Source organism: Castor canadensis, chromosome 2 (assembly GCF_047511655.1).
Source record: "Castor canadensis chromosome 2, mCasCan1.hap1v2, whole genome shotgun sequence".
In the NCBI taxonomy this organism is placed as follows: Eukaryota; Metazoa; Chordata; class Mammalia; order Rodentia; family Castoridae; genus Castor; species Castor canadensis.
The window spans coordinates 57,286,257-57,312,909 of record NC_133387.1 but is presented as its reverse complement, the minus strand read 5'-3'; the positions used below and the strand labels follow the sequence as shown (position 1 = coordinate 57,312,909).

At 33.8% G+C, this 26,653-nt stretch overlaps 1 protein-coding gene across 2 annotated transcripts in view; it reads right to left on the bottom strand.

Moving 5' to 3' along the window:
- Positions 1-26,653, bottom strand: part of Sema3d (semaphorin 3D) — a 193,403-nt gene that overhangs the window by 46,404 nt on the left and 120,346 nt on the right. For both annotated transcript variants that reach the window (XM_074064862.1, XM_074064861.1), the window contains 3 exons: positions 22,464-22,557; positions 19,394-19,522; positions 7,437-7,579 (listed from right to left, as the gene is read on the bottom strand). In XM_074064862.1, the coding sequence (XP_073920963.1) occupies positions 7,437-7,579; positions 19,394-19,522; positions 22,464-22,557 (366 nt within the window). The remainder of the gene's footprint in view (positions 1-7,436; positions 7,580-19,393; positions 19,523-22,463; positions 22,558-26,653) is intronic.

Genomic DNA, 26,653 nt, shown 5'->3' with positions numbered 1-26,653 from the left:
GTTATCATATAAAAGAAAGCAATACATAAAAGAAATACATCATTATTTATTTGCTTGAGAAACTGCAGTTATAGTCGCCATTTTTTATATAAAAAGGGAACTTTGTAGGTATCTTGACTTTACCACCATAAATCAATTAGCACTGTTCTTCACTATTTTCAGTGATTTTAGTGCCTTTTCTGATATTTAGGAATCCAGAATAAATTCCAGACAAGCTGACATCATAAACTAGCTTCTTATTTCACTTTCTAATAATTTTGAGATTATTATTATTACCCTAGTAATAAAGGAAACAAAATATAGAAACAGAAACATTTAAGACGAAGAGGAAATAGGACAAAAAAGTGAACACACAAAAAATTTATGACAAGTATTGAACACAATAGTTTCTGAGGGATAAAGTCAATAAAGTCTTTCAAAGAAAATATTGTTTTCTTAAGGTAATTCTCTAGTATTTAGAGATGACTATAATTTGCCACTGGAGAATAACAAAGCAAATAGAAATGGAGAAAATATTTTTATAACAACTTTAAAAACTCAGGAAGATTATTTTATAAATGCAGGACTCAGATACTATATTATGGTAAAGAACTTAGGTTTTGATATTTAGCATATTAAATTAGATAAATCTGGGCATGTTTGCCAGTCTTTTTTAGGTAAGAACAGAGTTCATTAATTCTTTTTTAAAAACTACAGCGAACAGTATAAATCCCTTCCTAGGAATTTCTCAGACAGGAAAACAGATGGAAGTGAGGCAAAAGCACATCTGTAACTTGTGGGCACTAAATCTCTCATTTAGGCTGTAAGTGACACAGTAAAAGTAAGCACAAAAACCACAACTTGGTGGAGATCAATAAATACGGAAAGTGTCATCAGCCTAAAAACACAAATCTTCAAAGGCAGTAATTGTCCAAATAGGACCATATATCAAAATAGACAATCCAAGTGGAATTGAAGCAAAATGCTATTAATGAGACCCCCCAGGCAAGTTATTCAATCCAAATTGAATTCCTGGCATGGACAGAGGAAATACTGCAAAACAAAAAGAGAACTGGCATAACCTACAGCTGGAATCTGGAGTGGGCTAATGGACAAAGCTTCCAAAAACGAATAGAATCTAAAAGTAATGCAAAACAGTCCGGAGGTGGAAAGTCGCAAACAAGCCTTTCTGAAAGGACTGGCATTTCCACATATTAATTTACAGGAAAACACACACACACATACACACATACACAGAGTAATAAACATCACACAGACATAAACAAATAAACAGACACCAACCTCAGAACTTATTTTATGCTGGTTTGTCTTTTCATTCAGTCAGTATTTAATAAGTTCCCCATGACGATCTGAGTAATTTACCATCTATGAGACAAGTTCTCCAGGGTGTAAGTTGTACCATTTATGTTTCAAAATACTGTCAGTTCAACAGGGTCAAAGAATTATAGTGATTACCAAGACTTTAGAAATCAATCAAGGCTTAGCACCCTATTTAAAATATGAAAAGATTAAGTACTTGACTGAAAAGTAGTGACAATACTGAACAACAATTCATTAGGAAGTGTGTCCTGCCATGTACAATGATAAATACACTGTATGAAAGGGAGTCTTCATATGAAGTCTTAGTCTCCCCAGGCATCATTGATCAGTATCGCCATGAGGATTATCTTCAAAAGTATTTTTTTTTACTTGATGATATCTCTTCCTACCCAATTCTCTGATCAAACTTTGCATTTTTCAGATTGTTCACAAAATTTTCACCAGATATAGTTCAAAATTATTTTGTGTTCCGAAATGAGATCCGTTCTCAAAGTATGAACATTCTTAAAAATTAAGGCAAAATAATAAATTAAATAGGAAATTCTCAAAAGAAGAGGTTCAAATGGCCAGTAAATACATGAAACAGTGTTCAACTTCCCTGATTATAAAAGAGATACAGATCAAAACTACACTAAGATTTCATCTCGTACCAGTTAGAATGGCCATATTCAAGGGCAATAAAACCAACAAATGCTGTCATGGATGTGGAGAAACAGGAACCCTTTTACACTTTTGGTGGGAATGTAAATTAGTACAACCACTAAGGAAAGCAGTATGAAGATATCTCAAAAAGCTAAAGGCAGAACTGCCATATGATCCAGTGATACCACTCCTGGGCATCTATCCAAAGGAACATAAGTCAGGATACAAAACAGACACCTGGACACCAATGTTAATTGCAGCACAAGTCATAGTAGCCAAGCTTTGGAAACAACCCAGATGCAACAGATGAATGAATCAAGAAATTGTGGTATATATACACAATGGAGTATTATTCATTCATAAGGAATGTGGTTTGAAAGTAAATTGATGATGCAATTGGAGGACTTCATGTAAAGTGAAGTAAGCCAGGCTCAGAAAGACAAGATTGCATGTTTTTTCTCATACATGGAAGATAGATCCAAAAGATAAGCATATACACAAAAACAAGCATGGTCATATACAAACTCATATACAGGACATGTTTGGAAAAGTGGAACTACTCTTTGGAACTTGAAGAAAGAGGGAAACAAAAAAAGAATGATAGAGCATGAATAATATCATAAAACATAACATCTGTGAAGGTAGAGGATACAAGGATGTGTATTGAAAGCTGTTGAAAACTGGGGCAGGGGGGTGAGAGATAAAGGGGTAAGGGAGAGTAATGGAAGGAGTTGAATGGACCAAAATAAAGTATACCCACAGTGGGAATATATTGACAAATCTAAATTTTAATAATGAAAGGCAGGACTGTGAAATAGGTACAGTGCATGGGGTGGTACTAGTGGGAGGGTAGATAGTGAATGAAGGAGATTAAGGTGAGGGTATATGGTTGATGGAATTCATATACTTATATGAAATAAAGAAACCACTTATAAATGCTTTAAAGTGGGGTAGGGAGGGGTTGAGGAGGAGAGATGATGGAGGTGAACTAACCAATGTATAATATAAGCCTAATCAGAATTGTCACTATGAATTCCCCCCTGTATAATGAATATATCCCAGTAAAATTTCTTTTACTAAAAAAATAAAAAAAATTAGAGCAAAATATTAAACAGTAATTTCAACCTATCAATTTCAATTTCATCCTGCTCTTCTCAGTAACTTTTAGTAACTATCTTGTCACGAATTCCCTAATATGCAGACTACTGCCATCACCACCAATTTCTTTTACTCAAGCACTGTTAGGTGTTAGTGTGTATGTACAGCATGTACAGGTAAACAAATGTGCATGATTTAACTCCCTGTTTAACTCCCTGTAGTACAACCAGGTTTTAACATTCACACATGTAAGTCTCCTATAATTGTTATAAGCTAAGTCAGTCTTGTTTTCAATACTTCCTGAGTATCTGTCATATCCAAATTCATATATTCTCATTTAAGTCTTACATCTGCTTGGAAAATAGTCATGGAAGTGATGGGTGTTCTCATTTTCTATGTTGAAACTGAGATAGTAAGAAAAAAAACAAGATGTAAGACTACATCTTATTTGAATTTGAATGTTTGTATGATTTTGGCAAAAACCATTGATGATAACTTTATTGTTAAATTTAGTACCTGGTTTTTAATCATAATCTTAGCTAACTTCTTTTTGGTATGTGACATCACTGACATCTGTATTCTTCTAATTTTTGTTAGAGTCTTGCTCTGTAGCCCAGGCTGGCCTCAAACTCATGATCCTCCTGCCTCAGTCTTCCACATGCTGTGATTACAGATGTGTGCCATGAAAGTCAACATTTGCTGTCTTCTTAAAACATTGTTTTCTGTGTTTGGAGTGTGGCTCAAATTGTGTAGTGCTTTCAAGTGCAAAGTCCTGAGTTTAAACCCTACTACTGCCCAAGCTAAAATGTCTTTTATTCCCTTCACTTCCTTCCACATTTTTCATCAAGTTATCAATTTCTTCTCAGTTGTGTTTTAAGACACTTTCATCTGCTTATTCTTAAATGTTATTTCCCTCAGGATTTTATTCTTGCCTTTAATCTTGTGTACAAAGCTTCAAGAGTTATCAATATATTGGTGATTTCCAAATGAATGATTGTAGACACTACTTAGCCTCAGGTTCATATTTTCCAATATGCCAGTATCTTCCAGAGTCACTTCAAGTTCAGCATGTCCAAAAATAACAGCTATACAGCTAAACAGTTTTCCACATTTCCTGTGTCATAACCGAATGTGCCTCTCTTTGCATTTTCTTAATCCATGCCTTATTTTCTAAAAACCACAAATACCAAGAATATAGAAGTACTAGTCTGAAAGGTAAGTATCATCTCTGGGATAGAATCAAGGAAGGATTAAAATGCATGAAGAATTCAGTTCCTCAGCCATGCTAGTCATATTTCAACACTAACAAATACATGGTTATTGCATTGGATAACACAGATGCATAATATACCATTATCACAGAAAGTCCCACTGGACAGCATTCATCAGTCTCCACCATGCAGATAATAGAAGAATTGTGACTCAAGGACCCTTTAGAAATCTTCAATCAGGTTCTATTTATAATATATTTTAAACTTTATCTCTTTTTCTTATTGTCTTTGTACCCAATAGGACTCCTAGTCACAAATATTTCTAAATTCAGATGCATTCTTCAAATTGTTACTAAATATATCGATCTTGTTACTTTTCTGACTCAAATATTTTATAACTCATCATTTCATGCAGTATAAGGTTCTTGCTTGCTAATGTAGAAACACTTGTCACCCAATTTACTGCTCTGATCTCAAAAGATATTATACCTTATACACACCCCTTGAATTCCACACATAGGAGTTCCCTGTTCTACGAACAAAACATAGCCTGTTACAATGCAGCCTGAAATGTCTCCCTTCCTTTATTCAGTTCTATCTCTTTATAGGACTCAATTCAAGCAGCACTTCCTTAGTGTAATGTTTTAAAACTTTAGAACATTTAGAATTCCCAGTTCCTATTTCTATCACATTACATTGTGACTATCAGTTTATATGTCTATTTCCCTCCATATGCTATGAGTTTTTTAAGTGATAGTATCTTATTTTATCTACTAATTATGTAGCATAGTGCATTTTGCAGAGATATTATTTGATTTTGTTGCTGTTTTGAAACAATAAAATGATGAAAATGAATGAATGGGTTACAAAATTGAGAATGTCTTTCTTCTGTAAACAATCCTTTAATAATTTTATGTGATATTTGCCAAAACCTCCTCCCCACCAGTCACTATATTCTACTTGACCTAAGAGAAATAAACTCGGCAGGTCAAAAAACAATTTATGGATCAAGTGGCAGAATTCCTGCCTACAAAGTACAGGACCCTGAGTTCAAACCCCAATGCTGCCAAAAACCAATTTTTATAAGTCAATATAACAATTTTTTTGTTTAGTAGCTGAAAAGGTACAGAGGTCTTAAATTGTCAGTAGTTTTTCATTGTGCCAAAGTATTCAGGTGAAAATAAAGGCAAATAATAACAGCAAGACCAAACCCAAATATTTTCAAATACACACTGTGGGAAAGCTCGTGGAAAAATAGTATAAAGACTCCCTGGTGATTAAAATTGGTACGCTAAGTAAAGCATACACGGATGACTTAATTTTCTCTAACTTGATATCTTATTTCTTAAATCTTTCTTTTAACTATCAAACTCAATTTTGCTTCATAGTATAGATGTGCATTGTTTCTTTTCCAGAAATAGAAAACCAATATCATGATGACATTTGGGGGATTGAAAAAAGCATAACAGAAATGAATAAAATCTAAGTAATGTTGGAAGAACTTTTTTTAGGTGAAAAGAATATATAACAACAACAACAGTGATTCTGAGTTCTGAAAAAAATTATTAAATTTGTGATTGTCTGTAGAACTTATCAACTTTTTAGACTTTCAAGTAATTTTTAATGTTACCAATGAAATCTCTACCTGGAAGTGATCCATTTGTGGCACAAATTAATTCTCAATTATTTAGCAAAATTCAGAAACATGGGTAGGATGTCTGTAATTATATTACAAAGGAAGCATTTAGAACCAAGTACCACAAATATTTAACTAACGGTACATACAGAGAGCAATTCTGAAGATGGTGCTCACTTAAAAGAATGATTAATTGACGAGCTATACTGATGAGTGAAGAACACCCTTTTATTTTAAAGTAAATTCATTCATCATGTCTTTATTTCATCTCACAATTTGTCAGCTTTTTAACTAAGAACAATAACATGTCAAAATCTTGCTGTGTGGTCTCAGAATTTTTTGAGTTGAAAAGATCCATTTACCACAATTTTTTCTGCTTTTTCAGTTTTGTAGAGTTTTTTCATAGTTTAAATAGACTATTCCATGGCTGATGTTTAGACTGTAGATTATACTTTTAATATAGAAATTTATAAACAAGACAACTAAATTTTAGTATTTCTCTACCTTTAAGATTAGCTTTCACTATATTTACGGTGGGATAAAAATATTACTTTGTTATAATTGAATTTCTATCAAACGGATTAGTTTTCTTAAGAAATAAGCATTGAAATGTCTCATGAACAGCACACTTTGTATATATGTTTATCACAATATAACTCTTGAAATATATTTAATTGATTGTAAATCTCTTTTGATATATTTTACTCAGCTCATTTATATAAATAATGTCAATCTCCAGCACAGCTTTTCATGGTCAGGATACTGTTGTTATAAGGCATGCTTCAGTACACTAACACACTACAACTACTCCAAGCCATGGCCCCCATTCATCCCTTGGCAAGAGGTTTTAAGAGAAATTACTGTGAATTCTTAGAAAGAATGAAGATGCTTTTGAGAGAATCTGTCCCCTGAGGAGTGGTGAGGGGATAGGTGGGAGACAGCATTGTTGGCTGGGACACTAGATAAAGAATGATCTAAGTTCACAGTTGGCTTCATTCAAAAGACATGTTTTCATTAGCACTTGAAGTGTAATGATGGTTTGTATTTCTGTCCCTGGAAGTATTCAGCAGCCTGAGGGTACAGATTGAAATAAAAAAAGATAGCTTAGATGGAAAAAATGAAAGTTTGTACAAGACCAAAGAAAGCTTCCTGCTGACAGTATTTATTAACTTAACAGTTTTTTCCTTTAATAACCGAGTTCATGGCAAAGGTGTCTGTCTACTTAAGAATGTTATTTCAGTGGAGACAAATCCAAGCAAAAAATGTATATACTGAGCTCAAATGTATGATTCCTGTAGCATTATACTGTAAAGTTTGTATAAATCAAATGAGAGCTTTGGTGGCTCAATGTGGAAATGTCTCAGAAGGCTTATGTGTTTTACCTCCAATTTGCATAAAATGCTGTTATTCAAAACTAATTTGTGGAAACAAATTTATGAATAATGAATATTAAATTTTAATTCAATAATGCATGGTTGATTGACACATATACACATATGTCTTAAGAAAAATAAGTAAACATATTTTACCTTACAAACTCTTCCAACTCGAGAAAGGATGGTCTTATCAGAAGTACTGCCTTCTTGAGATGATTCACGAAAAAAGAAATATATTTTGTCATCATCTGGATTATAAGTGTCTGGAATGGGGAAAGTTCCAATAAATTTTGCTCCTGTTTGAAAAAAAAAGATAAACATTAAAATACTAAGACTAGAGGTATGGCTCAATAGGCACTTGCCTATTAAGTTCGAGGTCCTGAGTTCAATTCCCAGTACCACATAAAAACACAAAACAATCCAGCTATAATAGTGCCAGGGATTTTTATAAGTAAAACAGTTAGCAACAGAATAAAAAGAGTGAACCAGGAGTCTGATGTGGGAAACAAGTTCTCAGGAATTCCAGAGAGCAGGTGAGAACATGCCTGGCTAATACTTACAATTGTTACAATTCTACTAAATCACAGTCACACATAACTTAATGAAAAGGGAACATTTTGAGAAATGCCTTGTTTGGTGATTTCATCATTATTATGTGAACATCATAGAATGTAATTATACACACTGATATGGCTGTCATGTCACTAGGCTATACTGTTATGGAAACACAGTGTTGTATATGTAGTTCAATGTTGACAGAAATATACAGATGCCTACTTGGAAGTCTTTAAATCCGGTGATTCTAAGATTTTACAATTTCCTTACATATTATGGAGTTGCTGCCTTTAAACTATTGTGTCTTTTATAAAAGAGATTGGAAAAAATTATACATATAGCCCAAATTTTGACATATGTGGTGTTCTTTCTTGTATTTTGTTAAATTTCCAAAGGGAAAAAGTGAAAACCACTAATAGTGCTTAGAATATGTCCAGCATATGCTCTAGAGATGTTCTTTCTGGGTTTATATCTTACCTCTGCCACTTCCTGTAAAGGTGACCTTAGACAAATTATTTATCTTCTCTAAGTCTCAGTTTTTTGTCTATGTAATATGAACCTCTTTACACCATCTACCTATTAAGTTAGTATACATATAGCACTCAGCAACTAGCTGTGCTGGACATAAATGAGCATTCAATAAATGCAACTTATTATAAAGGTGGTGATGGTCATGATTGTCTTTACCATGATTATAAGAAGAACTAAAAAACTAATAAAAATTGTACTTGCGTCCCCTTCTTGTGGTGGCTTGAACAGGTTTAAACATTCTACATTCATTCTTATATACAGTACATCAACCATATTCACCTTCTTAACTTCCTTCTTTTACCCTCCCCCTCATATGTGACCTCCCCTTAATGTGACCTGTTTTTCATAATATTGTTGTATTAGTATTTACTTGGTAAAAATGGCATCAATCTCTATATACTGACATGGAGAGTTGTCCAAAATATGTGGAAAGTGAAAAAGTATTTGCAATACAAAAATCCTTTCATACTGCATCAAATGACATACCAATTTGTCTAACTCCTTGTTTAAAAAGCACTGCACATTTTGAGTCTTGACTTTATGTAACCATGGATTAACCAGGTAACAGATCTATAATTGACTGATATTAGTCCACAAAGAGTCTTTTTCTTTTATTGTTGTACTGGGTGGGAGTACATTGTGGCAGTTACAAAAGTTCTTACAATATATCAAATATATTATACTTGAATTTACCCCCTCCACCATTCTCCTTTATCCCTCCTCCCTCCATTTCTGAAATAGTTTCAACAGGTATCATTTTTCTGTTTCTATACATGTGCAAACAGTATTTGCACTATGTTCACCCTCCCATGTCCTTTCCGCACCTCCTCCCACTGGTACCAACCCCCTACGCAGGACCTATTCAGCTCTCCTATTCTCTGATTTTGTAAATTTAAAAAATGGCATTTTAATTTGTTTAAGATAGCTACACAGAGAGTTTCCTTGTGACATTTCCATGTATATATGTATTATAAACCCAATTGGTTCATTTCCAAATTTCTTCTTTCTACCTTAGTCCCCTTGTTGTGGTGGCTTGAACAGATTTAAACATTCTACATTCATTCTTATATAGAGAGTACATCAACCATATTCATCTTCTTAACTTCCTTCTTTTACCCTCCCCCTCATATGTGACCTCCCTTAATGTGACCTGTTTTTCATAATATTGTTGTATTAGTATTAGGTCTATATTCTACAAGCAAGAAAAAACATGCAGCCTTTGGTCTTCTGAACCTGGCTAGCTTTACTTAAGATGAAGTTCTCCAGTTCTATCCGTTTATCTGCAAGTGACAAAATTTCATTCTTCTTTGTGACTGAATAAAATTCCATTGCATGTAAATATCACATTCAGAAATAGTCTTTTGATTGAAAGCGAAGAAGTTAGAGTGGCTGCTGAGCAATGAAGGAAGTACTTCAATTAACTGGAATATTTGTAAAATCTAGAAGGAAGCACAGAGCACTGAGTGTTTAGGAAGTAGAGGCAGGAAGAAAGAAGACAAAAAGTCACAAAACAAAAACAAGCAAAAAAATGTTTGTAGGGTGAAAAAGATCAACATTGTCCTCTGAGGTTTTGTCTATGACTCTGATAGCTATGTACCCCAAGGAGTACTGTAAATCATTCCCCTAAAAATTTGCAGCAATTGGTCAAAATCTGATAGCATTTTTCAATGGATACAAGTCAATGTCGGGTTCCAAGGGATGGGAGGGTTAGTTATAACCACCCAAGCTTTTCTGGGTCAGCCTTCAGTCTCCCATCCAGTCTCTTCTCAACTTGAGTGAGAAGGGAAAAAGAAAGGAGGAAAATATGTGCATGGACTTTCTTCATTCTTCAGTAGCTCCCTGATCTTCACTGAAATTCAAAATTCCAATGGACTGATAATTCCACTTTGGTATAGACCTAGAAAATTGTATGACAATTAAATTTCAGAAAACCATGTAGGACTTTTAAATTTTTTATTTTCTAATGAATTTTTAGTCCATGGGTGAGGCCTGCCAACAATTCCACTCAAGATTTTTTCCTTCCCCTTCTCCTAGGCTCTCTTTCAGGCTGTCGATAAATCATACTTCATTTTGATCCTTAAGCTAAGTAAAATTAACCCTTTTTAAATCACAAATTACATTTCTGATAAAGGGCTCATGTTCTTTTTCATATGTGGAAGTCAGATCCAGAAGATAAGTGTATACACAAAAACAAATATGATCATATACAAATGTATATGTAGAACACTTTTGTAATAGTGGAACTACACTAAGGAACTTGGGGAAAGAGGGAAAGGAAAAGGGTATGACAGAGCATCAACAATATTATAATAAATAACATCTGTGAAGGTAGAGGATGTAAAGATATGTACTGAGACTGTTGAAATATAAGCCTATTCAGAATTGTCACAATGAATCCCCCGCATACAACAAATACATCATAGTAAAAATTTTAAAAACCAAATTACATTTCTGATTTTTATTTAATTTTTTTCTTAAAAAACAATATCACTGTGAATAAAATAATTCCACAGTGTAGAATTAAGATTTTCAGCAAATTAATGAAAACAAAGAAATGATTTATTTAATTACAACTATATTTAAAGACTGCTAAATCAAAGAATACTTAAATGAATAAGAACTGACTCCACTTAAATTTTAATCTCAATTAATGAAATATTGATGTTGAGAGAGTGACTCAAGTGGTAGAGCGCCTGCCTGATAAGTGTGAGGCACAAGTTCAATACCCTCCAATACTACCAAAAAAAATAAAGAAATAAATATTGACATATGGTCATGGACAAGATCTAACCCTGATGTTCCCAATTCCTTGAGAGAAGATTACAACAATGAAAAAGGAAAAGGACAACCAAAAGTGGGTTCCTATAGACACAGGACCAGGGATTGACAATAATTTATACAACATTTTGAATATACAAATTTTTAATCCAATGCCAATAAACCGAATGAAAATCTCTAGCTGTATTTTAAACATTTATAATTACAAAAACAAATAAAACTATAGTGGATTCTTGTAAGCATTTAAATTTGAGAGACACAAATATTGATTACCATTCCACATAGGGAGAAAAGGAATGTAGTTAGACTCATTGACCCATGGTCAAAAATGTAGATTTATGGATGGATAAGGGCAGTGAGGATGGAATCATATATATAAATTCATAAGTAATTACAATGAGAATTTTTTTCAGAAGTGATTAAACAAACTGAGTGTGATGGCACCTTATCTACTTGAAAGGCTGAGATCTGGAGGAATGAGCTTCTAGGTCAGCCCTGGCAAAAAGTTCACAAGACCCCATCTCAACCAATAGTTGAGACGAAGTGCACCTGTCATCCCAGTTATGGTTAGAAGCATAAAATAGGAGGATTTCTGTCCAGGCCAATGTGGGAAAAACACGAGACCTTATCTTCAAAATAGCAAGAGCAAAATAGGTTAGAGGAATAATTCAAACTTTATCTCTGTAGTCTGCCTAGCAAACGTGAAGGAATGAGTTCAAACTTTGGTATTGCAAAATAGACTTCTCTTATCTTGACAAAAATATGAGTTTAAAATGGGCTCTAACATGAGTAGAGTTTATTTGTAGCATTTAAATATAATTTCAGTAGAAGTCATGCAATACAATTACAATGACTTGTAATACGATCTTATTCCATCTAGATAATGACTGACCTAAATTTATAGTTGAAATTAAAAGTGTTATAATACTTTTATAATGGAGAAAAATTTATACAAACTTTTCTCCAGAAAGAAAATGAGAAGTCTATGATGTGAAACATAAAACCACCCGAAGTAACAGGAATACCAGTGTGTGAGAGAGTTGCTTATAAACCTAGTCTTCAGATGCTCAGAAGAGAGAAGTGGTCACATGAGCTGACCGGTCTTCACTTGTTTACAAAGTGAAGTTGATTGGTCTTCACTTGTTTTGCCAAATGAAACAGGACTCTAAAACAGAGCAGAACATACAAGGTATAAAGGAGTACAGACAAATGGGAGAGTTTGAGGCCATATTGCAGAAATGCATAGGGAAATCCTCTTCTAAGATGAAAAACATAATCCAGGTGATGACACATAGACTATTTTTAATGATCAAAAAGAAGAGTATGACAGAAGTCCACATTTTAGGAATTTCATTATGACAACAATGGAGAAAAATAGTATAGATAGTTGTCCAAGTGCTATTTCTTTTAACTTTCAGCTAATGTATAACAAATAACACACAGGATTTTATGTTTATTTAGTCACTGCTCATTTTATTGAACTCTTAAATATTGGTTCTTCTACAAGTCTTATAAGAAAATTATTCTGGAAGGGAATGGTGGAGATGTTTAAGCAAAATATTTATTATGTAAAGAAATCTAATTATGGAGAAAAGAGTTAGCATCAAATAGTACTCTATTCTATGATTTAAATAATAAGCATACTTATGAGGTAAAAATAAATACAACTTTCAAGAATAAAGAGTTTCTTTCCTACAGATTACATTGAGGTCCTGTCTTAGAACACTAATGCTCATATTTTATTATAGAAACTTTTTCCTGACTTGCTGCCAAATATGAGTAAAAATAGGTACCATTTAATTAGTGCATAGTTGTTGAATTAAAAAATTTAAAATCATACCAGTAGACACCTGGGGTTTATTATAGCACATGTCCTCCCTTTGGCATTTGAAATTCATACCCTAAGAGGGATGGAGTTTGAAATCATGCATTTTCACAATCAACTTCAAGCAAGACACCATAAGGCATTGCAAAGTAAAAATGTCCTAAACCCATGTGACCTGCAGAACACACTACTTTAATTTCTCTCCATGATTCGCTTTTCTTCTAGATGAGCACACCTACCTTAATACTTAACAGAAAGTGAATATCTAACTCTCTTTTATAATGTAGTTTTCTCATTAAAAACAAATAACTCCTTTATTTGGGAGAAGAATTAGCAAACAGCAGGGAATCTCAACATAATCTTTAAATTAAAATGACCTCCATATGTTAAAAATGAAAATTTAAAACAACAGTTCCCATCTATTCCAGGAAAGAAAACAAAAACATATGTACCTGAGCGAGGTATCATTGTTTGTTTTCATTTTCAAGTGGTGCTACCCCTGAGTTTTTTCCTAAAAGTTCAACAAAAGCTCAGCTGTGTTTGAGTAACCACCCCAAGTTGTGTCTAGGTTCCTATTTCTTTCTTTGTTTTAAGATTACATTGATAAAGAAAAGAGACCATTTTAGTCTTCATTTGAACTACCCCTAGTACCTCATCTTTGCAATTTTTTTTTATCATCCCGGTAAAGTATTTAACAGGTGGTTTAGTATCTCAAAGAAGGAATCAGGATTCATTCTTCTTAAGTCTTGAAATCAGACTCAACAGTCTTAGAGAAATTCTGCGCCAGGAGTTTTGTGTTGTTAAGTGAAGTATCACTCTGGTAAATGCCAAGTAGGGGACAGAGCAAAATGTGCCATAGCCCCAGGTATTTAAGGATTTTTTAAACTCTCCAAGTGGTATAGTGATTAAAATGCGCTTATAAAAGATTCACGAACCATCACATTGAAAAGCATAATTCTTTAGATCCTACATCTTAAGTTAGATACTCAAATGCAAATTAAATTTAATTTTTGTATTTTAACTAAACATAATATCACATTTGTAAAAATGATCACTGACAAATTGAAAGAATTTAAATGGAAAATGAAAAAAAAGCATAAAAGGCAAAATTTAACAAAAGCTTCTTAAACTATTTAACCAGCAATAAATAATACACTAATGTGGTAATAAGAGGAACAAAAAATAATACATTGACATTGAGGCCACTATTTGAAATATTATTTGTCTGTACTTCCTTCAACCTGGTAGTAATCTTATGAAACTTAATAGTGAGTTTCACATGTACATGAATATTAAGAAAATTCACAAGTGTATTGCATTACATGATGGTGGGCTATCATCCATAATTAATAAATAAGAATACTTAATTTTTTCTTTTTGAGGGTGGAGTGGTTTGAAACACAGTCTCACTATGTAGATTACACTAGTGTCAAAAGTGTGATCCTTCTTGACTCAGCCTCCTGAGTGCTGGGATTGCTGGCATGTACCTCTATGCCCAGCTGCAAGAATATTTTAAATCAGTCTTTTCTAATAGAAATTTCTTCACTAAGGAATGTTTTTATATCTGTGCCATCCCAAAACAGTAGCCCCAGTGCATGTGTCTGTTGAATACTTGAAATGTGGCTAGAATGAATAAGGAACCAAATTTTGAGCTCAGTTAGTTAGTCAGTTTGCAGGACTGGGAATTGAACCCAGGCATTTGGGCACACTAGACAAGTGCTACATCACTGAGCTACATTTTATTAATTTACTTTAAATTTCAATAACCACATGTGGCTAGTGTTTAGTATATTGGCCAGTGCAGTCTCAGACTAAGTAGACTGTGTTCATAACTGTAATATGGCAGGTGCAGCATTAAGGCAGAAACGGCTCTTATTCCCATAACTACCACAAAAAGGCTTTCAACCTTCCAGACTCAGAAGACTAGATAAGTTATTCTTCTTAGGAACTTAGTCTTAGGGTGGAAGGCTGGGCGTGGCAGCTAGAAGCCCTGGACACTTCCCCTTCTTCATGCTTCATCTCAATTTGTAAAACATGAGGTTAAAAAGTAATTTCTAAGATAACATTCATTCCCAACAATTGACACAGTTCATCTGTGTTCTCTCTCCTCCAACTCCAGCCAGATAAGCCCCCTAACTTCTGCCATTGGACTGTGGGACGACCTAGAAAATGGCCATTTCTTATAAAAGAGGGCAGAAATGTTACCTAAGCAAGCCTTTTGTCTTAGTCCATCAGGTCTTTCCTCATTACAAGAATCTCAAGTAATTTCTGCTATTTTCCCCCTTGCACTGCCCTAGTTTCCATGGACAAAGGAACTTATAATTGACTGAGTCTCCAAAAGAACTGGGCTCCTCTCCCTCTGGCCTGCCTTTCCCAGGAAGTGTGTGACCTGCTGCTTGCACTTACCCTGGCTCTGACCACACTGACTTGTTCTCTCCCATTGCTTGTTTAATCTGATTCTCTGTACTCATCCTACTCCTTGCTGCCAGACCCACATCCTGTGTTTGCTGTGGTCTAACATGGCATGTAGACTTGGGCTTTGTTTATAGCAATGCTTCAGAAGCAGGGGATGTACAGTCAATATCAATAGAGCAGAATTTGGGTTACCAGTCTGTATGGTATAATGGAAAGAACAAAGTATCCAGAGATAGTCAGATATATTTGAGGTTTGATCTCTCCTCCCCTAGCTGTTTAAATAGGAGCTATTGTTTTTACTTCTAATATATCCCCCAATGTAAAGCACAAGTAGTAATCTCTCAGAATTATGACTATAAACAAAATAGGCCTGTAAAAATGCCTAAGTTAGTGTTTAATATGGATATTATATAAAATAAATTTGAAAAGGAAGAGATGAAAGATAGGTGGATCAGTTAGTAAACAATAAAATAGAGGCAATAAAACATGTTTGAGGTAATAAAGACCTATATGAAGATGGTGGCCATGGAAAGAACGAGGTCAATAGATATTTTGAAGGAAGTAGAGGCCCTTAGTGAGAGATTAGATAAGGAGGATAAAGGAGAGGAAGGAATCAGAGATAAGTTCAAGGTAAATGGGTGGATGAAGTTAAGAAAGTTAAGATGACAAAAATAAGAAGACAAAAATCAGGAAACTGGCACTGAAGGGAAAGTAAGAAAAGAAAAACTAGATTTTAAAAAGTTAGACTCACAGATTTTAGATTTTAAATACAAAAATGTGAGGGGTCATTAAAATTTTTTTTAAATCCCAAATCAAGTCAGTAGAACAAATTAAAGTAAGGCTTTGATATCTTTATTTCTGTACAAAACATTTTTCCTTTTAATCTGAGATGAAAATGTAAGATATTAAAATAAACTTTTCTTTTTTTGTTGATACTGGGGATTGAACTCAGAACCTCATGGCACATGCTAGGCAAGAGTCCTATTACTTGAGCTATGTATATTGTCTGCTTCTATTTCTGAATAGCTGAGATTACAGGAGTGTACCACCATGTCCAGCTCAAATAAACATTTTTTGAGGCCACCTACAGGAAAAGGTTGGAATTACATTTTTTGGAAATAGGGACACAGATAACTACGTTGATGCTGGGTAAGCTCACAAAATTATGAAGTGTATAGGGAGAATGAAAAAGTAGTCTATAGTTTAAAATTCTAAAGAAATCAGGGAACACTTAGGTTTTAATTCACCTTCTGCTCTCTATCCTGTAGAAATAATGATAGCTGTGATGGTAATACTGACACAAATTTAGTTCTTAAAATTGTCTTCTAATAGACTTCTCTACAAGATCTAATACAAGAATCAGAGCCCTCTGTGACTACCTACTGTCACTAGTAGACCCCAGATTACAAAGACAGCATCTGAATGCTCAGAAAGTTTTGACCAAGTTCACACAGAAGTGGTAGTCAGGATTTAAATATAGCTACTTAGGTTTGAAAGAAACAGGTACAATTTTTGTCTAAACTGGGACATTTTGAGGGTAAAAGGATGACGGAAGTAAACTGGAATTGTCCTGGCAAAACAGGCCTTATGGGCACCCTATTAAATACCAGATACTCTGCCTTGATGAGCCTGGACAATGAACGATAGGTCTCTTAATTCCTAATGATTTGCCAGAATTCAGTTCCACTGAGACTTTTACATGTCTTTTCTCCTTCCTCCAAAATTGTCCCTTCTTCTGGCTTCTTGAACTCTGCCTTATGCTCTTTGAATCTTCTATTCACAAATAAATATCTTCTTCTCAAATATTGTTTGCTGTATATTTTCACATTCACGGCACTACTTCGGTTTCTGTTTTCTGTCCCTTCACTGTTCACACCATGGACCCTTCTCTCTCTGTCCTCATCCTATTTTAGTCTTCACTTCATGCTATTACCAATTACCTTTAAAAAGCAAAGGTCGGATTTCCAGACTAAAAAGAAAGCCATCAATGGCTCTCCTAGGTTTCACAATAATATTTACAGCTTTTTAGCCTCACCTTCCACTCTCCTTTCTCCCCAGACTGAGCATTACATTCATCATCCGTGAGGTCAGGCAACCTCCCCCGTCTGTGGTTCTATGGGTAGAATAGCACTCAGTATGCAAAAAGCCCTCATGAGTTTATTTATTAATGGAATGTTAAACCAATTTGAAACCTTCCTGTGCTTTAATTCTATTTTCACGGCAATAATAATAACATCCTAGGTATATAATAGTTGAATACATATTTTCTACATTTATTGTTTTAACAATTTTGTAGATTTTTTCTTCATGACTATGTCATAGTGAAGCAAAAAAGAAATAGAAGACTCTCTGAAGAGAGTAGTTATATGATGTTTTCCTTTCCTTAATTGAAAGATACGATCTTATACTTCATTTTAAATCTATAAGATTATCTTATGACCTAAGCAGGTATCTAAGCATTTGAACAGGTGATATCTCTGGAAATACTCTTGAATCAAGTAATTCCACAAAAATGAATTGCTGGTAAATTTGGGGGGATCAATTAGAAGATCACATTGTTGTGTAAACAAAAAAATCTAGAGGTTTAGACTAAAGAAATGTTTTAAGAGTACCTTCCCTTTGTTTATGTTGTCACTGTTTAAGTGATGCCTAGATAGAGAGATAGCTCCTGAGAAATTTCTACCTTGGCCTCCTCCATTAACAACTAATATTTATGATAGGAGTGGCAAATGTAGTCTGCTTACATAAATAAAAGTTTTATGTATGCTGCTCAGCAATAGAATAAAGTCACATGTGAATAGGAAAATATCAGAAAAATAATGATAAAATGTACCATGTGTGGAAGGCAGTGAGGAGTGGTGAAAAAAAGTTTTGTGCTAGTTCTTGAAATAATTAAATAAATTCATTTATGAGTTTTTTGATTTTCTTTTCTTTTTTAAAACTTACAATATAATATGGCACCTAAACAAAAAAGTAATAATCATACAGACCTATGTCAATATTAATACTGCTATTAGTGGTCTCTCTCTCTCTATATATACATGTACAACTATATATATGTGTATATATATATATATATATAATTTGAATATTTGGAAACTTTAGCTGTGCTGTCAACTTTGGAAAAAGTATCTCAGTTTACTGTGTTGAGTTGGCATTGTATAGAAATAAATATACATATTGGTCTAGAAATATCAAACTTAATTTTTTCAGAGGTAATGTACTGTATTAAATATGTAAGGTCTTATCTATGTGGGTTTGATTACAAAAACTAATAAAGTGTTCTTTAAATAATAAAAAAAATTAATTGTATGTTTAAAATTTTAGTATATATTTTAACCAAAATGTAAATTTTAGCAATAGAAATTAGCTTTACATCTATCAACATTCAGAAATGATAAGAAGAAAGAAATGCTATTGTTATTTGATCAGTATATATTATAAACATATACTAAATTTCACATTGTTCCTTCATCTATGTATAAATATAAGTGTGAATTAAAATGAAAAGTTATACAATCATTATGTATCAACTAAAATAAAAAATACATTTTAAAAAGAAGCTAGCTTTGCAGTGTAATCCCTTTCCATTGAACTGATAGGCAGTACATGGCTTTGTCATTAAAACCCAAACTACAGCAGTCAGATTGCCAGCTTGATCTCAGCTCTGTAGCTTACAAGTTTTAGAACCTTGACCAAAGCATTCTCCTGCAGCTTGCTCACCTTTAGAAACACAAAATAATAATATATCTAATATGCCCTTGTGAATAACAAAAATACCCATTCAAGCATAGACTAGTGCCAAGAACATAGCATGTGCTCAGTCAATATCAGCTATTACTACACACACACAGCTTTCCTGAGATTGTGCTATCTTGATGTGAAATTATTTAAAATGTATTTTATTATGTTGTGCTACATCAACTATCCCAAAACACATCTAACTGAATAATAATGAGTTTCTTATCAAAAGCAAAAAAAAATCAAAAGTGAAAACATCACCAACCGTTGAGCCAGTAGTGCTCTGAAATGTCAGTTCTGATGTAATGGTGGTCATGAGTGGGCCCAAGGGACCGTGTGAATGCAGTATCTTTGCCAAGGAAATCAGAGGCTGTTCCAGAGTAGAGGTACTCATCTAGGAGGAAAAGCATACACAGGACTTCTCAGAACACAGAAGTAGATAGTATTTCAAATATACAAATTTCACAGCATGTCACGAAAGATGCTGACTGCTTAACATCAGGATATGTTGTTTCATAAATTTAACTTTCAAATTTTTAATTATCTTACTTGAAGGAATAACTCATTAGACTTTGGTAAGAAGATGCAAGACAATTCAATATTTTTAAAAAGGCTAAGTTTTTTGAATTAATAATAATTAAACATGCATTGACTTCTCTTTTTTATAAGCTCTTTCTTTTCTCTTTTCCTCACAAGTAATTCAGAGAAATATTGTAATTAGGAGTTCTTCTTTGTACCAACATACCAAAAATATTAAAAATTAAACAGCGTAATGAGGAATGGATTGTGTAATTACTATTTACATAATCGATACAACCTTAATGACCACAACTTTTCTTTGCCACACCTCTGTGGACAGGGAGCTTTCAGCACTGAAGTCATTCTTTGTAAATATGATATGTTGCATTCCTTATAGCTGATCATGTGCCTAAGAGTTCTGATAAACAAGAATTCTTGAAAACAGATAGATATTGCCAATACTGCATACCAAACTTCTTTGTACTGTTAGTTATGTAAAACACATGTCCAAATTTTATCAGGAAGAGAAAAAGAAAGAGGGAGAAGAGAGGAAAGCAAAGAGCAAGAGAGACAAAAAGAGGGAAAAAAGAGTGGAAGGTAGAAAAGTAGGAGAAGAAGGGAAAAGATACAAGGAAGAGGGAAGAAGAAGGGAGGCAGGAGGATACAAGGAGAAGTAGAACAGGGTGAGGGAAGAGAGAGCACAAAAAGGAGAACAGAAGGAGAAAGATCAGGCACTGGAAGGGAGAGGTAAAGATGACGGAGGAAGGAAAGGCGGTGTGGTCAATTTTGTCTAATTCTTGCTGAGCACAGGGCAATGAGTGGGAAGGGAAGGAAGAAGGCTGTCCCAGAAGTAGAATATGTTGCCCCTTTGAGAGTTAAGCCTCTTCTGTTTCAAGAAACTTTTATAGGCAACTACTTTGGGTTACATTTACTAAAATAAAGGAAAAAATGGCTAATATTTATGAAGCACTTAAATCTTTTAAATGCCTATACATGAAAATAGAAACATTGTTTTAGCATTGAAATTCAATTTTCTCAGAAACACAATCTTTCAAAATTTGCCTTGTATAATAAGTGATTAAAGTGCTTTCTAAATGTTCTGATTATATCTACCCAAATAAGTCTTTCAATGAACTGTTTGGAAGAATTCAACCTAAATAATGATAGTGGCCAAATTACAAAGGAAACAAAACATATAAATGAAAGAAATCAAGAAATGTAAAGGAGACGTAGATGTGGTATTGCCCCCATCTTTGTAAGCTACTTCTCTAAAATATATCAGGGTAAATGACAAGCACGGTATTTTATTGTGGAGCAATAAAATATAAAATAAAAAATAGAATAACATGAAAAAAACATTATGAGGATGTTCAGTAAGAGTAACGGAAACAAGCAATCATTTTGAAATACATAAAATGGCAGATATTTGAATATTTTGCCAGAAAAATGTGGTAGGTTTCAACCAAAACATTGAATCTGAATATTTAGTTTTTAAAATGATCTTCTTTTGCAACTGGAGATCATCATGCTGAGTGAGATCACTCAAACTCAAAAAGCCAAATATTGCATCTTCTTGCTCATTTGGGGAAACTAGAACTAAAATAATGATGAGATGATGATGATAATGGGACATGAATGTAAATGGGGGACTGTCTGGGGGTGCTTATAGGGAAGGGGAGGGAGAAAGGAAAGGGTCTTGAGGGATAAACAGGATGGACGTACAGTACATATATATATGTACAACATATACATAAATGAAGATGGCAAAAAGAAACCCACAAAACACTGAAAAAAGGAGTGAGGAGGGAATGGAAATATCATGGAGAGGGTGAACTTGTTCAAAGTATGTTATATGCATGTATAGAGCTATCACAATGAAATTCATTTGTGTTATTAATGTATGCTAATTCAAAAATTAAAAAAAAAATAACCACCTCCTTTTATCTAATATTACGTAGGGATTCAAAAGAGGGGTTACAAATACCCACCATCTATTGTGTTTTCATTAAGGGCGTGTCAACTCCACTTGACAGATAGAATCACACATCATCTATTTCATTTACTAAGATGAGTGAACACTGGCCACTTAACTTTCAAAACACACAGAAGTACACATACTTTTACTTCAAAGCAAGATCACTGGTTTTCACTAAGCGAAAATTAAAATGCTTCAGTGCTTCTTTCTTATCCTCTGTTCAAATATTTGATAGACAAGTTACATAAAAGAGATTAAAGCCATGACCCAAAGCAAGACAAAAGGAGTTCTCATAATGGTTGAAATTCAGGGATCCTGCTGACACACTTTAAAACAGGCTTCACCCCACAAAGTACTACCTTCTTTGAACAACACAGTCATCTCATAGAATTTAAGATGAATATAAAGTGAGAAAATACTAAATGTGCTAGCAAATATTTCACATTTCCATCAATAGCATAATAGGCAAAGAGATGTTCTAACATTATATATCTGTATTCTATAGCTTGACTCATTATTATATTGTAATGTTTACTATCCATACTGAACCAAATAGGAACATAGTTCAGTAAAGAAAATCCCAGGTATCTAAATGTAGAATTATATAATTAAGTGTGCTATTTACTTAAAAAAATTGAATCAGAAAGTCATTTAAAAGCAATAATTGTGTGGACATTAAGGAAGGCTATGGCTTCCTTTATTGATAAAGATGTTCAGTATAGAGAGATGTGGCATTAAAATGTAGAGAACCGTTAAATCAAAATTATCTTCAATTCACTAGGAAAATGTGGTTTATTATACACATATCTTTTTGGAAAATCTTTTAGCAGTAAGACCTTACCTGTCATTACTGAAGCAAAAGGCTGCTGAGGATCAAAAGGACATTTCAGTCTGCCAGACTCCAAGTTATATGTATCTAGTTTGAATATGAGTTCCTGTTACAAGAAATGCAAGTGATATTTTAAAACATATCATGATCAGCAAGAACATAAGAGATAAGAATCAAATTCTAACTCATTAGTTTAATTAAAACAAATTGAGCATATAGCATGTGCTCCTTGCTGTGCCTTAACACTTTAACCACTATGACATATGGCAAGACTTATACCCATGTTTGGTCTCCTTTCTCTCAAAGTCTAGTGATAATACTTTGTGAATTTTTCAGTTTGAAGTAATAATATACTCACAAATTCATTTAATCTGACCCACTATTAATGTCAAAATCACCACCAGATGCATATAGCTTTAAAGTTTAATAATTTTTGAGTCTAATATAGCCAACTTCCTCTTTTAAGAAATAAACTTATTATGCATTTATACTTTCAGGAAAATCATTGTGATTTATATAGCCAATCATGTGCGACTCTGTCAAATTACCTAAGCTTTGTGAATAAAAAAACAAATAAGCAACATAAAAGTATCCTGAGGCAGGCAGCTCATTTTCAGAGTTGTTGATACATGTAGAAAAAAAAATCCTGTTGTAGTATTTTCACTATTATGAAAACACTGTACACATTAAAGCCACATAGTTATTTTGGCTGAAACATCTATTTTTACAATACTGACCACAGACTGAATGACATTGGCAGACTTTTAATATTCAAGAAAAAAACATCTTAAGTAGAACTTTCCAAGAAAAATATGCATGTATAATGAATATAGCCCCATGAGCCTGAGTGTTTCATAACAAATGACAACAGTACCATCCAACAAAAAGACAGATGACTCACCCTGTGCTTTCACTACAGAAATCCAGCATCGCAGACATTCTAGATGGAGTAGCTACATGTTCTGCATGCATCAGAGCATACATGCAATAAGAAAGAACCATTCAGTGATGCTTATGTAGAAGCAAGCAGCAAGGCAAAGGTGATAGAGGACATTAGATTATTTGTTGCCATTTGAGGTCTTTTTCTTTTCTTTTGAATGAAATAGTAATAGTAACTACTGCCTCAGTAAAACATTAAACTAAAAAAATTAAATAGCCTGCTTAGCAACTGATATTCCATAATTTTAAATAGCCACACTTTCATACTGGCAAAAATGATATCTAACCAAGAGTCAGGACTTTGTGCACATTGTCTCACTGAATTCTCAATAGTCTACTACTTTAATCATTCCAATTTGCATGCACAATGATGAGGACAAAAGGGGTTACATAGTTTGTTCAGTATCACACAGTGCTACTAAAGGCAGAGAAGGAGCTTGAACTCAAGGTCCTCTATGAAGTTAATGGTCATAACTAATCTAGCCTCAGAATTTCAAATTTATGGATTAAAAAATGTAGCCAACTTATAGACTCATTTCATTATGGAACATGATAAAGGTCAAGTGTATTTAGTTTGAACAGATTATTTAAGGAAAAATAATGGTGGAGGGTTGTTATGAAAAAAATCCAATGACAACACTTTTAAGGTATGCTTCTAACTGGTTTGGGTGCACACCTGTAGATAGAGTCTGTTAAGTACATTTACATATCACTAATGGTATATTATTTTCCACAGGTTAAACAGACTTGTTGACTCTAAAGCCTACAATGGGAACTTGTAAAGGAAACTGAATACTGGTGACTCAGAAGATAATAATAAAAAGCTAAACAATGTCTTGGAGAATGTCTAGCAGATCCAAGGCGTTTGTTACTAGACAAACGCTTACAATTGTACATATTTTTGCTTTCAGATACAACATTGCATAAATTCTCAAGAGAAGTCCATAAAATTGATGTTTGTGGGAACTCTCTTACACTCTCCTGGGCAAAGAGACAGCAAGGTTCCTTGAACCATCAAGATCTCCTACAGGAAAAAATAGTAAATGCACTGAATTTCAAGGCACTCTAAGTTTTGAGACTTCAGATTTGTAGGATTGTCCCTATGAAATTCCTTAAGACTAATTAATTTTGGCAAAAGGACATGACTGAGCTAGAGAATTAAAAAGATAAGTATATAAGAATGTTAATAAAACATTTAATTATCTGGAGACAAAGTTACTGTCAATACCTTTCTCATTTAAAGATGAAATGTGCAGCCACAGAGGAGTGATCTAAGAGGAAAAAACCTACTTCTAATCCCTTTATTGAACAGCTATTAGTTGCTTCCAGCATTGTAAGTTTTCAATATCATTTTATTTAAGTATACATGTTGTTGAAATGTATGCCTCTTTACCTTTCTGTATTCCTGTTGCTTACTAATGAAAGAATATTAAGTAACTGGAATGGAACAAGTGCCATGCAAAGCATATGCAATCATTTATTTTATACTCAAAATAACTCTCAGAGGTAGTTACTATTATTGACATAATTTTATTGAATAAACAAGAACAAATTTTACGTAGTGTGCATAAAGTGATAGAATTGGTAAATGACTAGAGCCATATTTTGAACTCAACTGTCCATGTTCATGCTACTATGAGAAGTTGTTGATAGCAGCCTTAACTGCTTTCTTGAATCCAAGTGCCGCTTGGCATATTCTACTGGGCAGGTCTCAGAAATGCAATGCGAACAATTCCTAACTCACCACAAACTTGTTACTGCTCTTACTTCAGTAAATAGCATTTTGCTCCAACTCACCTGGATTCCTTTTAGCTTTTTCTTCTTTCTCCTCATTTTCCTAACCATATAGACTAGCAGTTCCCAGAGTGTGACTTCTTTTAGCCCTTTTGCATATTACTGATCCGTCTTCCCAGCAACCTTGAGAATAATCTTATCTACTTGAAAATGGAAGGGGCTTCTACTCCTTCTAGAAATACAACCATTTCTTGAAACTAGTGATTTATAAAATCAATAGATGATCTTGAAACAGGGCTGCCATACCACTACTTGTACTCCTGAGTCCTGACTAGCTGAAAACTCTCGAATCTCAGTATTCCTATTCACTCATAATTCTGTCACTCAGAGAACTTGTAAATTTGACTGCCCCAACTAAGTAATTAGCTCCATCTAAATCCCCTTTCAGCACGTGTGACTTTTAAGGAGTTGTAGAACACTATTTGCTTCCCTCAGCAGGTTGTGAGTTTGCCCTTTAGCCTCAACCCTCAAAACACAACCAAGCTGTGGGGCTATCCCATATAATTACACCTTATGCTATGAGCTACTCTTATATATTACTCTTCATCAAAGCTAGGCAGAAGAACATTACACCAGCAACAAAGAATGATGGATTCAGTTGCCAAGTCTCCTAGTGGTTCAGAGATTTAACTATCAGTGTTGCTTTATTTTCAAACAGTTGAGTCTGGGCTGGTAAGACAAGTTGGTTCAAGAGGAAAATCTATCAGGCCAAAGTTTTAGTTTTGATCTCTGCATGAATCAGTTAAATCAATGTAAAGAAACCAGTTCCATAAGCCCAGACTTTACTTTCAAATATACAGCCAATTATCCTGCAAATATGTGTTGTGCTTATTCGCAAGTGTATACATAAACATGAAGAAGTCAATGGGTACAAAGAAGCAATTTAGAGCACATATTTCAAGAGCTCAATTGGGCATGCTTACTCTAGACGAAAGCTAACTGGGTTCATTTAATTCATAGCTGGATCATTTATTAGTTAGGTGACCCTTGAAAATGTACTTTTTTCCCCCACTGAGACTCGATTTTTCCTAATCTTTATATTAGGAAATGCAATGGTCCTAACTTTATTAAGTGTGTGGAATTCCAAAGAAATAATCCATTGTAATATGCATAACACAGTCTAGGAGACTACTTTAAAAATACCTTTTTTTGTTAAATTTCTAAAATCTGCATGTTTCTCATTTATTAAAATGATTATACCTAGAATAAACAAATTCTACCTAATACATCTTTTATTTCTACTATGTTGATTTGTTTTGTTTTGTTCTTTGAGATGGGTTCTCACTATGTAGCCCAGGCTCCCCTCAAACTCAATATGTAGCGTAGGCTGATCTTGAATTCCTCATCTTCCTACCTCACTAGCCTGAGTGCTAGGATTACAGGCATGTATCACCACACCTGGCTCTTCCACTTGTTAATTTTGTTCAACAGAAACAATGAATTCAGTGTGACAGTGACTATCTGTATAA